Source organism: Pseudophryne corroboree, chromosome 11, assembly GCF_028390025.1.
Source record: "Pseudophryne corroboree isolate aPseCor3 chromosome 11, aPseCor3.hap2, whole genome shotgun sequence".
Classification (NCBI taxonomy): Eukaryota; Metazoa; Chordata; class Amphibia; order Anura; family Myobatrachidae; genus Pseudophryne; species Pseudophryne corroboree.
The window spans coordinates 125,660,699-125,677,784 of NC_086454.1; the positions used below are offsets into that span (position 1 = coordinate 125,660,699).

General features: G+C 49.9%; 1 protein-coding gene across 2 annotated transcripts in view; it reads right to left on the reverse strand.

Moving 5' to 3' along the window:
• PHRF1 (PHD and ring finger domains 1) overlaps positions 1–17,086 on the reverse strand; it is a 302,294-nt gene that overhangs the window by 79,325 nt on the left and 205,883 nt on the right. For both annotated transcript variants that reach the window (XM_063944791.1, XM_063944792.1), the window contains one exon: positions 7,002–7,179. In XM_063944791.1, coding sequence (XP_063800861.1) covers positions 7,002–7,179 — 178 coding nt within the window. The remainder of the gene's footprint in view (positions 1–7,001; positions 7,180–17,086) is intronic.

The window sequence follows — 17,086 nt, forward strand, 5'->3', positions numbered from 1 at the left end:
CCGGGGAGGACTTCTGGTCCTGGGAACTAGCTGTGTTGTGCAGCTTCTTTCCTCTGCCCCTGCCTCTGGCAAGAAAGGACGCACCTCGGACTTTCTTGTTTCTTTGTGATCGAAAGGACTGCATTTGATAATGTCGTGCTTTCCTAGGCTGTGCGGGAATATAAGGCAAAAGATCAGAATTACCAGCCAACTTAATGTTAACCCAGTAGCTGCTGTTTATATTGATTTTTGCGCCTAATTATGTGCCCCCCCCTCTCTTTTTACCCTCTTCTACCGTGTATCTGTAGGGGAGAGCCTGGGGAGCTTCCTCTCAGCGGAGCTGTGGAGAAAAAATGGCGCAGGTGAGTGCTGAGGAAGAAGCCCCGCCCCCTCGACGGCGGGCTTCTGTCCCGCTTAAATACACATTTTCTTGGCGGGGGCTCATACATATATACAGTGCCTAACTGTATATATGTGTACTTTTGCCAAAAGAGGTCCATATGCTGCCCAGGGCGCCCCGCCCCCCCCCCCCCCCCTGCGCCCTGCACCCTTACAGTGACCGGAGTATGTGAGGTGTGTGGAAGCAATGGCGCACAGCTGCAGTGCTGTGCGTTACCTCAGTGAAGAACGGAGTTTTCTGCCGCCGATTTCGAAGTCTTCTTGCTTCTCATACTCACCCGGCTTCTGTCTTCCGGCTCTGCGAGGGGGATGGCGGCGCGGCTCTGGGATCGGACGAGGGCGAGATCCTGTGTACGATCCCTCTGGAGCTAATGGTGTCCAGTAGCCTAAGAAGCAGGACCTAGCTTCAGAGAGTAGGGCTGCTTCTCTCCCCTCTGTCCCACGATGCAGGGAGTCTGTTGCCAGCAGAGCTCCCTGAAAATAAAAAACCTAACAAAATACTTTCTCACAGCAAGCTCAGGAGAGCTCACTGAACAGCACCCAGCTCGTCCGGGCAGTCTCAAACTGAAGTCTGGAGGAGGGACATAGAGGGAGGAGCCAGAGCACACCAGAATCTAAATTCTTTCTTAAAGTGCCCATGTCTCCTGCGGAGCCCGTCTATCCCCATGGTCCTTACGGAGTCCCCAGCATCCACTAGGACGTTAGAGAAAAAAAAAGATTGCTTTTTTGGAGCACGCTTATATTTTGTATGTGTGATAATTAAATTGATAGGATTGTTAATTTTAAAACATACCTTATTATCTTAAGTAAGAATATTAAAAGTTAAGTAATTGTGACTTGTGTGACTCTGTAAATAATTAAATGTATGTCACCCCCTCCTTATTCTAAAATAAGAATTTACTTACCGATAATTTTATTTCTCGTAGTCCGTAGTGGATGCTGGGAACTCCGTAAGGACCATGGGGAATAGCGGCTCCGCAGGAGACTGGGCACATCTAAAGAAAGCTTTAGGACTATCTGGTGTGCACTGGCTCCTCCCCCTATGACCCTCCTCCAAGCCTCAGTTAGGATACTGTGCCCGGACGAGCGTACACAATAAGGAAGGATTTTGAATCCCGGGTAAGACTCATACCAGCCACACCAATCACACCGTACAACTTGTGATATGAAACCCAGTTAACAGCATGATAACAGAGGAGCCTCTGAATAGATGGCTCACAACAAGAACCCGATTAGTTAACAATAACTATGTACAAGTATTGCAGACAATCCGCACTTGGGATGGGCGCCCAGCATCCACTACGGACTACGAGAAATAGAATTATCGGTAAGTAAATTCTTATTTTCTCTGACGTCCTAGTGGATGCTGGGAACTCCGTAAGGACCATGGGGATTATACCAAAGCTCCCAAACGGGCGGGAGAGTGCGGATGACTCTGCAGCACCGAATGAGAGAACTCCAGGTCCTCCTCAGCCAGGGTATCAAATTCGTAGAATTTTGCAAACGTGTTTGCCCCTGACCAAGTAGCTGCTCGGCAAAGTTGTAAAGCCGAGACCTCTCTGGCAGCCACCCAAGATGAGCCCACCGTCCTTGTGGAATGGGCTTTTATTGATTTAGGCTGCGGTAATCCTACCGCAGAATGCGCCAGCTGAATAGTGCTACAAATCCAGCGCGCAATAGACTGCTTAGAAGCAGGAGCACCCAGCTTGTTGGGTGCCATCAGGATAAACAGCGAGTCAGTTTTCCTGACTCCAGCCGTCCTGGAAAAATAAAATTTACAGGGCTCTGACTACGTCCAGCAACTTGGAATCCTCCAAGTCCCCAGTAGCCGCAGGCACCACAATAGGTTGGTTCAAGTGAAAACCTGAGACCACCTTCGGGAGAAACTGAGGACGAGTCCTCAACTCTGCCCTATCCATACAGAAAATCAGATAAGGCCTTTTACATGACAAAGCCGCCAATTCTGACACACGCCTGGCCAAGGCCAACAGCATGACCACTTTCCACGTGAGATACTTTAGCTCCATGGTTTTAAGTGGCTCAACCAATGCGACATTAGGAAATCCAACACCACGTTGAGATCCAAAAAGTGCCACAGGAGGCACAAAAGGAGGCTGAATATGTAGTACTCCTTTAACCAAAGTCTGAACTTCAGGCAGTGAAGCCAGTTCTTTTTGGAAGAAAATCGACAGAGCCGAAATCTGGACCTTGATGGACCCCAATTTGAGGCCCAAACGTCACCCCTGCTTGCAGGAAGTGCAGGAATCGACATAGTTGAAATTCCTCAGTCGGGGCCTTCATGGCCCCCCACCAAGCAACAAATTTTCGCCAAACGCGGCGATAATGTCTTGCGGTGACATCCTTCCTGGCTATGATCAGGGTAGGGATGACTTCCTTCGGAATACCCTTTTCCTTTAGGATCCGGTGTTCTACCGCCATGCCGTCAAACGCAGCCGCGGTAAGTCTTGGAACAGACAGGGTCCCTGCTGCAGCAGGTCTTGTCTGAGCGGCAGAGGCCAAGGGTCCTCTGCCAGCATCTCTTGAAGTTCCGGGTACCAAGCTCTTCATGGCCAATCCGGAACCCCGAGTATGGTTTTCACTCCTCGCCTTCTTATTATTCTCAGTACCTTGGGTATGAGAGGTAGAGGAGGAGACACATAAACCGACTGGTACACCCACGGTGTCACTAGAGCGTCCCCAGCGATCGCCTGAGGGTCCCTTGACCTGGCGCAATATCTTTTCAACTTCTTGTTGAGGCGGGACGCCATCATGTCCACCCGTGGTCATTCCCAACGGTTTACCCGCATTTGGAAAACTTCTGGATGAAGTCCCCATTCTCCTGGGTGTAGGTCGCCCATCGGAGAATCCTTGTGGCTTCTGCCATCGCCATCCTGCTTCTTGTGCCGCCCTGTCTGTGTACATGGGCGACCGCCGTGATGTCGTCTGATTGGATCAGTACCGGCTGGTTCAGAAGCAGGGGCCTTGCTTGTCTTAGGGCATTGTAAATGGCCCTTAGCTGCAGAATATTTATGTGAAGCGAAATCTCCTTGGAAATTTCTTCCCTGTGTGACTGCACCCCAGCCCCGAAGGCTGGCATCCGTGGTCACCAGGACCCAGTCCTGTATTCCGAATCTGCGGCCCACTAGTAGATGAGCCCTCTGCAGCCACCACAGCAGCGACACCCTGTTTCTTGCTGACAGGGTTATCCGCTGTTGTATCTGTACATGGGACCCGGACCATTAGTCCCACAGGTCCCAATGGAACGTCCTTGCGTGGAGTCTTCCGAATGGAATTATGCTTCGTACGAAGCTACCATTTTTCCCAGGACTCGTGTGCATTGATGTACCGACACCTGTCCTGGTTTTAGGATGTCTCTGACTAGAGATGACAACTCCTCGGCTTTTTCCACTGGAAGAAACACTCTTTTCTGGTCTGCGTTCAGAAACATTCCCAGGAACAGAAGACGTGTCGTCGGGACCAGCTGTGACTTTGGAATATTGAGAATCCAGTCGTGCTGTTGTAGCACTTCCCGAGAGAGTGCTACCCCCACTACCAACTGTTCTCTGGACCTCGCCTTTATCAGGAGATCGTCCAAGTACGGGATAATAAAAACTTCCTTCTTGCGAATGAGTATCATCACTTCGGCCATTACCTAGGTAAAGACCTTCGGTGCCGTGGACAACTCCAACGGCCGCGTCTGGAACTGATAGTGACAGTCCTGTACCACATATCTGAGGTACTCCTGGTGAGGGGGGGGGGGGGGGGGGGGGGGGGGGGGGGGATGGGGACATGCAGGTACGCATCCTTGATGTCCAGGGAGACCCTGTAATCCCCCTCGTCCAGGCTCGTAATAAGCGCCCTGAGCGATTCCATCTTGAACTTGAATCTTCTGATATAAAAGGTCAAGTATTTTAATTTCAAGATGGGTCTCACCGAACCGTTGCGGTACCACAACCACTGTGGAATAGTAACCCCTTCCTTGCTGAAGGAGGGGCACCTTGACAATCACTTGTTGTGCTTATAGTGTTGAATATCCACCAACACCGTCTCCCTGGCAGAGGGAGGTGCCGGTAAGGCAGATTTTAGGAAACGGCGGGGGAGAGAACGTCTCGAACTCCAGCCTGTACCCCTGAGATACTACTTGAAGGACCCAGGGATCCATGTGAGAGAGCCCACTGTCCGCTGAAATATCTGAGACGGGCCCCCACCGTACCCGGGTCCGCCTGAGCAGCCCCAGCACCATGCTGTGGACCTACCGGACGCAGGGAGGACTTCTGCTCTTGGGAACTAGCTGTGTGTAGCAGCTTTTTTCCTCTACCTTTGCCTCTCGGCAGAAAGGATGAGCCTCTAGCCCACTTGTTTTTCTGGGGCCGAAAGGACTGTACTTGATGATACGGTGCTTTCTTTTGTTGTGGGGTAGCCTGTGGCAAAATTAATTTCCCAGCAGTAGCTGTGGAAACGAGGTCTGAAAAACTATCCCCAAACAGTTTTACCCCCTTATAGGGCAACTTCCATGTGCCGATTCGAGTCGGCATCGCTTGACCATTGCCAAGTCCATAACCCCCGTCTGGCGGCAATGGACCTAGCGCTTATTTTTGATGCCAGCAGGCAAATATCCCTCTGTGCATCACGCATGTATAAGACCACGTCTTTTATATGCTCTATTTTCAGCAAAATATTGTCCCTATCCATAGTTATTTTCCGACAGGGAATCTGACCACGCAGCGGGAGCACTGCCCATCCATGCCGAAGCAACGGCTGGTCGCAATATAATGCCCTAGTGTGTGACCATATCTTATAGGGTAACCTCCTGCTTTCTATCAGCAGGTTCCTTCAGGGCGGCCGTACCCGAAGACGGTAGTGCCACCTTTTCTGATAAGCGTGTAAGCGCTGTATCTACCCTATGGGGTGTTTCCCCGCGTGACCTATCCTCTGGCGGGAAAGGGTACGCTGCCAATAACCGTTGTAGAAATTATCAATTTCTTACCGGGGGAAGACCACTCTTCCTCACACACCTCATTTAATTTCTCAGATGCAGGAAAAACTACTAATAGTTTTCTCTCACCAAACACAATACCCTTTTATGTGGTACCTGGGGTATAATCATAAATGTGTAATACATTTTTCATTGTCTCAATCCTGTAACGGGTGGACCTATTTGGAGGGTACACCAGTCTCATCGATGTTGACACTGGAGTCAGTATCCGTGTCGACATCTGTGTCTGTTATCTGAGGTAGCGGGCGATTTTAGAGCCCCCCATGACATTTGAGACGCTGGAACAGGCACAAGCTGAGTAGCCGGCTGTTCCGTGTTGTCGGCCTTTTATGTAAGGAGTTGACACTTTCACGTAATCCTTCCATAAGTTCAACCACACCAGTGTCGACCCCGCAGGGGGTGACAACATATTTACAGGCATTCGCTCCGCCTCCACCTCATTATCCTCCACATACCTGTCGACACAGCCGTACCGACACACAGCACACACACAGGGAATGCTCTGATAGAGGACAGGACCCCACAAAGCCCTTTGGGGAGACAGAGGGAGAGTATGCCAGCACACACCAGGGCGCTATATATCACAGGGATAGCACCTATAAAAAAGTGTTTTCCCTTATAGCTGCATATATGTTGTATACTGCGCCTAAATTGTGCCCCCCCCCCCTCTCTTTTTAACCCTTTCTGTAGTGTATTAACTGCAGGGGAGAGCCAGGGAGCTTCCCTCCAACGGAGCTGTGAGGGAAAAATGGCGCCAGTGTGCTGAGGAGATAGGCTCCGCCCCTTTTTCGCTGACTTTTCTCCCGCATTTTTATGGAATCTGGCAGGGGTTAATATACATCCATATAGCCCTGGGGGTTATATGTGATGTATTTTTGCCAGCCAAGGTGTTTATATTGCTGCTCAGGGCGCCCCCCCCCAGCGCCCTGCACCCTCAGTGACCGGAGTGTGTGGTGTGCATGAGGAGCAATGGCGCACAGCTGCAGTGCTGTGCGCTACCTTGGTGAAGACTGATATCTTCTGCCGCCGATTTTCCGGACCTCTTCTTGCTTCTGGCTCTGTAAGGGGGCCGGCGGCGCGGCTCTGGGACCGGACTCCGAGGCTGGGCCTGTGTTCGGTCCCTCTGGAGCTAATGGTGTCCAGTAGCCTAAGAAGCCTAAGCTGGCTGCAAGCAGGCAGGTTCGCTTCTTCTCCCCTTAGTCCCTCGATGCAGTGAGCCTGTTGCCAGCAGGTCTCACTGAAAATTAAAAACCTAAAACTAACTTTTTCTAAGAAGCTCAGGAGAGCTCCTAGATTGCACCCTGCTCGGTCGGGCACAAAAATCTAACTGAGGCTTGGAGGAGGGTCATAGGGGGAGGAGCCAGTGCACACCAGATAGTCCTAAAGCTTTCTTTAGATGTGCCCAGTCTCCTGCGGAGCCGCTATTCCCCATGGTCCTTACGGAGTTCCCAGCATCCACTAGGACGTCAGAGAAAATGTATTGACTTTGTATTATCAGGATTCCAGAAAGACACTCTTAACCTGTCAAAATGTTCTAGTTGGGTAGACAAGTCACAGCTTTGCTTTGTTAAAGTGGTCTTCCAATAGCTTAGAAAACCAGGAGGCTGCAGGAACACTGAAATCTCACCTGTGCTTGCTGCTTGAATCTTAGGTTCGTTAGTTGTAGCAAGGCTGCCAAATTTTGGTGTCTGACTAAGTATTGTTCTGCTGGTTTGAACTACACAGGGCACGGTGGGCTCACTCACAGGGGCATAGGGAGGAAAGATGGGAGGGAGCGGTAACGGAGGCAGGGTCTGTGGGAACACCTGTGTAAAGAAAATACAGTAGATTAGAGACATTTTATAGGCCAAGGACATTTGGGGTAATACAGTGCGGAAAAAAAAAAATCTTTCCTGATAGGTATGGACTGAACATTGCAACGGGTGGTCTTCAGTATGCCGGCTGTCGGGATCCCGGCGCACAGTATACCGGCGCCGGAATCCCGACAGCCGACATACCGACACTTATTCTCTCTCGTGGGAATCCACGACCGCCCTGGAGGGAGAATAAAATAGCGTGGCGTGCTCATTTGCACTCGCCACACTGTCTGTAAGCCGGCGGTCGGGCTCCCGGCGCCGGTATGCTGGTCGCCGGGAGCCCGACCGCCGGCATACCATACCACACCCCATTGCAACAGCTCATTTTATGTCAATCGTTAATAACTAAAGCTGGGCATACAATTATCAGTATATGTGTACAGTATATGGATAACTGATACAAAAATATCACTTTGCCAGGCATGCTGATCATCTAGCATACACTGTGAGAGCTATATTACAGTGTATGCCCATGATATCTGCAGGGTGTCAGGCTGGAAGATAACATTTCTGGTCAGTCTAATGGGCATTTACCTGGCCCTATATGCCCAGCATTAGCAGTTATTGTCCGTAGCTCAAAAGACCTTGGGTGGGTAGAATATTTTGCACAAATGATTAACAGAGACACAATCTGGAATCTTGTGTCTGCATGGCTGTAAATTATCTACTTGGTATGTTTGACATACCAAGTAGGGGGTGACCCGCTCCACTTCACAGGGATAGGTAGCAGTCTTTAGGAAATTTAGGGGAATCCAGGATCCCCTAGAAAGTTATTTGGAATGGGGATGCTCTCTCAGGCACAGGTCTGCCATATATAAGCTTCCTAAGTTAAAGGAATACTATTTCCAGTTTTTATACAATAGTGATTCCACAAGATAAATTCCAAAATGTTTCAGTTTATTGAATGCATGATTAAAAGGAAGTGGATTAAAAGATCAACAGTATACAGACAAGACAGTCAGTCAGTCAGTCAATCGGTCAACAGGGTTAAAAGGTCAACATGCAAATGGTCAACATTTTTTCCCCATCCTAATACTAACCTACCCCCATGTGCCCAGCCTTAACCATACCCTCCGGCAGTCTAACCCTAAAAATTCGCCAAATTCCCAAATCTAACCATCATGAAAAAACCACCAGCCGACCTTTTCTATATTTATGTTTTGACCCAGCCAACCATCTGGTGTCGACCGATTGACTTGCTACCTATTTACTGTCTATTTTCCATCTAGATACCGATAAAAACAACTTTCAGATGGATGGGATAAATACCGGTGTCAGCACTTTCTATGCATTTCACAAGACCGCTTCCTGCACCATCACAAATGGCATGATTTTACGGATTCTATGGGGGCAATTCAATTGATAGAGACACCCGATCTCCCGTATAAACTGACAGGAGATCACAGGGGCAATATTTAATTGATGCCCATTATCGCGCCAATTAGTTTTGTCATTTTCAGCATAAAGCAGCTAAACCAGACTAAACTAATGGGCGCGATCGCGAAAAGTGGTTTGGGCGCCCAAATGGATCACTTTTCACACATTTCGGCTGGCCAGCACAGGGGTCTTCAGAAATGTGTCTCCTATGTAACAGTCTAGTAACTACTGTACTTCGAGTCTCGAATCTCGTTTTAATGAAAAAAAAAAAAAAATTGCAAGTGAACGTGCTGGGGCGGTGTGCACACTCTGAAAAGATTAGAAGTCAGAAGGTAGTAACTGCAAGATACATAGAAGAATTCCAAGCATGCCCTGGAGTCATTTTTAATTGTGATTTCAATAAACTGGAACATTTTGCAAGCTAATTATGTGGAACCTCTGTATTAAATCAAAACTGGAAAAAGTATTACCTTAATTTCATAATTGCTTATATAATAAGATTTTACTTACCGATAAATCTATTTCTCGGAGTCCGTAGTGGATGCTGGGGTTCCTGAAAGGACCATGGGGAATAGCGGCTCCGCAGGAGACAGGGCACAAAAAGTAAAGCTTTTCCAGATCAGGTGGTGTGCACTGGCTCCTCCCCCTATGACCCTCCTCCAGACTCCAGTTAGGTACTGTGCCCGGACGAGCGTACACAATAAGGGAGGATTTTGAATCCCGGGTAAGACTCATACCAGCCACACCAATCACACCGTACAACTTGTGATCTAAACCCAGTTAACAGTATGATAACAGCGGAGCCTCTGAAAGATGGCTTCCGTCAACAATAACCCGAATTAGTTAACAATAACTATGTACAATTATTGCAGATAATCCACACTTGGGATGGGCGCCCAGCATCCACTACGGACTCCGAGAAATAGATTTATCGGTAAGTAAAATCTTATTTTCTCTATCGTCCTAGTGGATGCTGGGGTTCCTGAAAGGACCATGGGGATTATACCAAAGCTCCCAAACGGGCGGGAGAGTGCGGATGACTCTGCAGCACCGAATGAGAGAACTCCAGGTCCTCCTTAGCCAGAGTATCAAATTTGTAAAATTTTACAAACGTGTTCTCCCCTGACCACGTAGCTGCTCGGCAAAGTTGTAATGCCGAGACCCCTCGGGCAGCCGCCCAAGATGAGCCCACCTTCCTTGTGGAGTGGGCCTTTACAGATTTAGGCTGTGGCAGGCCTGCCACAGAATGTGCAAGTTGGATTGTGCTACAGATCCAACGAGCAATCGTCTGCTTAGACGCAGGAGCACCCATCTCGTTGGGTGCATACAATATAAACAACGAGTCAGATTTTCTGACTCCAGCTGTCCTTGCAATATATATTTTTAATGCTCTGACAACGTCCAGTAACTTGGAGTCCTCCAAGTCACTTGTAGCCGCAGGCACTACAATAGGCTGGTTCAGATGAAATGCTGACACCACCTTAGGGAGAAAATGCGGACGAGTCCGCAGTTCTGCCCTGTCCGAATGGAAAATCAGATATGGGCTTTTGTAAGATAAAGCTGCCAGTTCTGACACTCTCCTGGCCGAAGCCAGGGCTAGAAGCATGGTCACTTTCCATGTGAGATATTTCAAATCCACCTTCTTTAGTGGTTCAAACCAATGAGATTTTAGAAAGTCCAAAACCACATTGAGATCCCACGGTGCCACTGGAGGCACCACAGGAGGCTGTATATGTAGCACTCCCTTAACAAAGGTCTGGACTTCAGGGACTGAAGCCAATTCTTTTTGAAAGAAAATCGACAGGGCCGAAATTTGAACCTTAATAGATCCCAATTTGAGACCCATAGACAATCCTGATTGCAGGAAATGTAGGAATCGACCCAGTTGAAATTCCTCCGTCGGAGCACTCCGATCTTCGCACCACGCAACATATTTTCGCCAAATTCGGTGATAATGTTGCACGGTTACTTCCTTCCTTGCTTTAATCAAAGTAGGAATGACTTCTTCCGGCATGCCTTTTTCCTTTAGGATCCGGCGTTCAACCGCCATGCCGTCAAACGCAGCCGCGGTAAGTCTTGAAACAGACAGGGACCCTGCTGAAGCAAGTCCCTCCTTAGAGGTAGAGGCCACGGATCTTCCGTGATCATCTCTTGAAGTTCCGGGTACCAAGTCCTTCTTGGCCAATCCGGAACCACTAGTATCGTCCTTACGCCTCTTTGCCGTATAATTCTCAATACTTTTGGTATGAGAGGCAGAGGAGGAAACACATACACCGACTGGTACACCCAAGGCGTTACCAGCGCGTCCACAGCTATTGCCTGCGGATCTCCTGACCTGGCGCAATACCTGTCCAGTTTTTTGTTGAGGCGAGACGCCATCATGTCCACCATTGGTCTTTCCCAACGGGTTACCAGCAAGTGGAAGACTTCTGGATGAAGTCCCCACTCTCCCGGGTGAAGATCGTGTCTGCTGAGGAAGTCTGCTTCCCAGTTGTCCACTCCCGGGATGAACACTGCTGACAGTGCTATCACATGATTCTCTGCCCAGCGAAGAATCCTTGCAGCTTCTGCCATTGCACTCCTGCTTCTTGTGCCGCCCTGTCTGTTCACATGGGCGACTGCCGTGATGTTGTCCGACTGGATCAACACCGGTTTTCCCTGAAGCAGAGGTTCTGCCTGGCTTAGAGCATTGTATATTGCTCTTAGTTCCAGAATGTTTATGTGAAGAGATGTTTCCAGGCTCGTCCATACTCCCTGGAAGTTTCTTCCTTGTGTGACTGCTCCCCAGCCTCTCAGGCTGGCGTCCGTGGTCACCAGGATCCAATCCTGTATGCCGAATCTGCGGCCCTCCAATAGATGAGCACTCTGCAACCACCACAGAAGAGACACCCTTGTCCTTGGAGACAGGGTTATCCGCAGGTGCATCTGAAGATGCGACCCTGACCATTTGTCCAACAGATCCCTTTGGAAAATTCTTGCGTGGAATCTGCCGAATGGAATTGCTTCGTAAGAAGCCACCATTTTTCCCAGGACTCTTGTGCATTGATGTACAGACACCTTTCCTGGTTTTAGGAGGTTCCTGACAAGCTCGGATAACTCCTTGGCTTTTTCCTCCGGGAGAAAAACCTTTTTCTGAACCGTGTCCAGAATCATCCCTAGGAACAGCAGACGAGTTGTCTAGCTGTTCTCTGGACCTTGCCCTTATTAGGAGATCGTCCAAGTATGGGATAATTAATATGCCTTTTCTTCGAAGAAGAATCATCATCTCGGGTGGCTTCGACGGACATGGAGTAGCACACAGACTGTGTGTCTCTCCAGCTATTAAACTCCTGCACCAATATCCTGTGTCCCCCCCTGGGCCTGCAATCCACCCCAATATCAGCATTATAGTGTAGGGGTACCCCTGGCCCGCTTGGAGACTTGCCAGCAAACTACCCTCTGAATTAGAGTGACTGCGGTGTGCGGGGGGCCCCGGGCCTGCTACTACACGTGGGTAGCTGACATCCTGCTGCCCGCACAGAGACCTGCACCCGCCTCCCGTCTTCCCTACTGAGACCTGCTGTCACCTCCACCGGGCTCCCGTCCTGGGCACTGATTGCCGGGTCCGCGGCTTCCTGCTGCCGCCACAGAGACCTGCATCCGGCTCCCGTCATCCCGCACCGAGACCTGCTCCCGTCCTCGCCGGGTCCGCGGCTTCCCCTCTGTGGCGCCTCTCCTGCTGTGCTCCGGCGGGCGAACTCTCCCCCGGCCGCTGCAGCACCACGTGACCCGCCGCCGCTCTCTCTCCCTGCTCGCTCCGGCGGCCCCGGCTTGTGCCCTCCGGCTCCTGCACTGTGCTCTGCCGCTGGGGAGGAGGTACACGGCACGGCTGAATTTATAAGTGCCTGTGCCCTCCCCATAATACTAATACTGATGCCTAGTTGAGCTTTGCTCCATCAGGATAGGGAGCAGTGCAGTTAACCCCTGCAGATCCTGTAACACCCTGTAACACGCTGGTCAACCCCAGCCTCCCAGCACACACTTCCCTTCAATTTATTGTGCCTCATATGCTGAGAGGGAAGGAAAGATTTCTATATATCCTCCCGCAAATATTTATTCTGTGCTAACTGAGGCTCCCGGTATTATACACGGTCACTGAACAGTTCTGGTATACTATACTTACCCGTAAGCAGCGACTGGATAATTCTGATATACTACATTCAGTTATTCCTTGGCCGTCCCTGGACAGTTCTTGATATACTATTTCATATATTCTTGCCTCCTGCTGCCCGATCGGCCATAATGGTCAAGCCGCATCAGTCTGCCGCGGCCGCGGCGAAGTTGGAAAAGTATGTCAGAAATCCGCCGACGCGGTCCCAACAGGGTGGGGAGGTGCAGTCGACCTCAGCGCCGCCCTCCCCGTCGGCTGGCTCCTCATCTGCGGATGCCGCCGATGCTGCTCTGCAGAGGGTGCTGGATGCGGTCACGGCCAGTGAAGCCCGCTTGGCCGACAGGATCGGTCAGGTCCAGTCGGATTTATCCATTATACACCAGGACCTTCGGCGGGTGCGAGAGAGGGTTGGTGAGGTTGAGACGCGCACCTCCACGCTGGAAGACACTGTTACGCCTCTCGGTAGACGCACTTCTGCTCTGGAGTCCCAGATGATGGATGTACATAGAAAGATGACGGATATGGAGGGGAGATTGCGGCGAAACAATGTCCGTTTCGTCGGACTCCCGGAGAAAGAAGAGGGTGCTTCCCCTGAAAAATTTCTTGAACGCTGGCTGTTGGATGTATTTGGAGCGGAGGAGTTCACTTCACATTTCGCAGTGGAACGCGCCCATAGGGTCCCGATGCGCCCATTACCTCCAGGGGCACCTCCCCGTACATTTATTGCCAAGCTCCTCCACTACCGGGATAGAGATGTGATTCTGAGACTGGCCCGCACCAAGGGTCCCCTTAAGTGGAAAGGTTCCCCAGTGTCAGTCTTTCCGGATTTTGCTGTCGATGTCCAGAAGGATAGAGCGCAGTTTGTCCCTGTGAAACGCAGGCTGCGTGAATTGAATATCCCCTATGCCATGCTCTTTCCGTCTAAACTGCGGGTGGTCTCGGATGGGGAAACAAAATTCTTCACGACCCCTCGCGAAGCATCAATGTGGCTGGACGGACGCTTTCCGGCACGGCGAGCGCTTGCTGCTGATTGAACTTATGTGTTTGATTTCCCTACTTGCAAGTATACTGCTTAGTTTATGCTCGATATGTTATTGTTATGTTGTCTTGGGAGGGATGTATAGTTGTTTGTGGTTATGTTCCGTATGATTCCCTGCAAGATGTCAGTTTGGCTGGAGGGACACTTTTCAAATGGGGGAGCAATGGCTGCTGATTGCACTCCTGTCTCGGATTTCTCAGCTAAGTCAGTGCGCCACTGTTTGTAATGTGCTGCTATGTGATTTACGGAGGGCTATCTGCGGCCCTTACGGGCCTTTACTGGGAGGGGGTGGCTTTGTGGACGGGCGATTGGTAGAGGTTGCCTTTATGCTTATTTTGGGCCTTATGATCTCGGTGGTTGTTCTGCCATACAGTCCTCAAGGGGTTAACGGGTGCTCAGTTGGGGTGGGGGTAAAGGTCTAGGGGGGGATTGGTTTTGTTTTGAGTTTAGCTGGGGGATTTTCCTGTCTTATGGTCATTAAATTCTTGGCCCCCTTAGTGGATATAGGAATTTGACCTTAGTTGGTACTGGTGGAGTATGTTATTGGGCTCTCCGCCATAGTTGGGATTGTTAGCCCTTAGGGTGTTTTGTTGTTAGGGAATCAGGTATGCCGCTAGTTTTAGGTGGTATACGGGGTGGGGATGGGGGTTATTTTAGATTGTTAACATTCAGGTGTTCTTATTTTTTGCTGTGCAATGTGCTTATTTCCGCTGTGTTTATGTTGCAGCTGACTGCAGGCGTATCCTCTTTGGTATTCACTGGCGGTGGCTGGCCGCGGGTGCTATGCGAAATCACAACAATGCCCTGTTATGGCGTCGGTTAAGTTTCTGTCGTGGAATGTGCGGGGGATCAATGACAAGGTTAAGCGCTCCTTGATCCTTAGACAGATTAAATCTTATGCGTCGGATATTGTTTGCTTGATGGAAACCCACCTACTGGGTACTAAGATTATGTCCCTTAAAAAACCATGGGTGGGATGGGCTTACCATTCTATGCATACAGCTGCGTCCCGGGGAGTGTCGATTCTAATTAGGAAATCTGTTCCCTTTGTGCTTGACTCTGTGCAAACAGATCAATGGGGTAGATATGTATTTCTTAAGTGCAGAATTAACTCCGTCCCCTTGTTATTGCTGGCTGTGTATGTACCCCCTCCATACTCGCACGATGTCCTTAAAAAGGCATCTGTCTTTATGGCTGCTTCCCCTGACATACCCGTTATCTGTATGGGGGACTTTAACAATGTTTTAAATCATGAGTTGGATAGGTTGTCCAGGGTGTCCTCCAACCCGCGACCCGGGAACTCCCCGTTTGCAGACACTGTGTCAGAGTTGGGTCTGATAGACCCATGGAGATTGAAGAATCCTGATTTGAGGCAATACTCATGTTTTTCACGCTCTCATTCTTCCTTCTCTAGGATAGATTTAGCTCTTCTGTCCCGGGAGCTTTTGCCCAAAGTTCAGAATGTAAGATATGAAACTAGGGGTATCTCGGATCACTCCCCTATATCGTTACATATTGACTTAAACTGTCAGCGAGGCCAAGCAGTGTGGAAATTTAATCCCTTTTGGCTGACGCATATGGGCGAGGGATCTGATTTGGAGGCTAGCTGGCTAGAATTCTTTGTCATGCATGATGACACCTCGGATGTGTCTCTGCTATGGGACACTTTCAAGGCTTTCTTGAGAGGTACATTGATCAAACGGGTGGGGAGTCTTAAATCCTCCTTTAGAAAACACGAGTCTGAATTGGAGGCTCGGGTGGCCGCTTCAGAAGTGACGTACGTGCGTGATGGCACGGATGCTTCTAAGCTGGTGTGGCTTCATGCGCAGGGTGAATGGAATGATTATCTGTGGGGGAAAACTCAGCACAGACTTCTCTTCTCCTCGCATGTCCAGTATGCTACGGGCGATAGACCAGGTTCTTATTTGGCCAATCTTGCAAGGGGTGACCGTTCCTCTCATACTGTAGTGGAGATTTTGGACTCGGCTGGGTCGGTGCTGGATCGCACCCCCCAGATCGTGGCGGAATTTGTCTCATATTATCAGGCATTATATAGTTCTCAGTTGACCTGTTCCCCACTGGAGCTATGTGAATACTTGGATGGGGTCCATTTGCCCTCCATCTCCAGTGAGGCCAGGGCCCTTCTAGATGCTCCTTTGTCAGTGGAGGAGATTGAGACTGCGATCTCTGCCTCCCCCGATGGTAAGGCCCCTGGCCTTGATGGCATCCCGTCAGAACTGTATAAGAAATATATAAAATTCTTTGCCCCTCGGTTGCTTGAGTTGTTCAGTGAAATTCTTGCCCAAAGTGCGCTTCCCCCGTCTATGGCGGAGGCATTGATTATAGTGATTCCCAAGCCGGATAAAGACCCCAGGAGGGTTGAATCCTATCGTCCTATTTCCCTGTTGCCCACGGATATTAAAATCCTGGCCAAGGTTCTGGCTTCCAGACTTGGCCGGGTTGTCTCCCAAATTATCCACCCGGACCAAACGGGCTTCATGCCTGGCAAGTCTACTGCTGTGAACTTGAGGCGCCTGTTTACTCATTTTCAGGCTTCTCGGGAGGAGGACTGCTCTGCCGTTATAGCCTCCTTAGATGCCGCAAAGGCCTTTGATTCGGTGGAGTGGGCCTTCCTCTGGGAGGCTATGAGTAGGTTTGGTGTGGGCCCCAACTTTATCAAGTATGTTAAATTGTTATATTTTCAGCCCATGGCCAGAGTCTCGGTGAACGGGTTTGTCTCGGACTCCTTCCCCCTATTCAGGGGAACGAGGCAGGGCTGCCCTTTGTCCCCGACTCTGTTTGCTATCGCTATTGAGCCACTGGCGTGTTTGATTAGGGCAGCTCAAGATATTGAGGGTATTAGGGTTGGCGCAAGGGAAGACAGGATAGCGTTATACGCTGATGACCTGTTGCTCTTTGTGGACGATTCTGTTTCCTCCTTACCTAAACTTCTTGACTTGATAACTGACTATGGACGTTTCTCCGGGCTCAAAATTAACTGGGATAAATCCACCATTACTCCACTTAGAGGCCCGGTTTCGGAGGCCCCGGTGATTCCAACCCCCCTTAAATGGGTAGACTCCTTCAAATACCTGGGGATATGGGTATCGAATAACCCTTGTACCTATGTTTCCCTTAATGTCATGCCGCTGATAGGGTATCTCCGCTCGAAGGTTAGGGTTTGGGGGTCTCTGCCCCTGACTGTTACTGGCAGGGTCAGTTTGGTAAAGATGGTATACTTGCCCAAACTCCTTTACGTTCTCCAGCAATCCCCTATATATATTAACCTG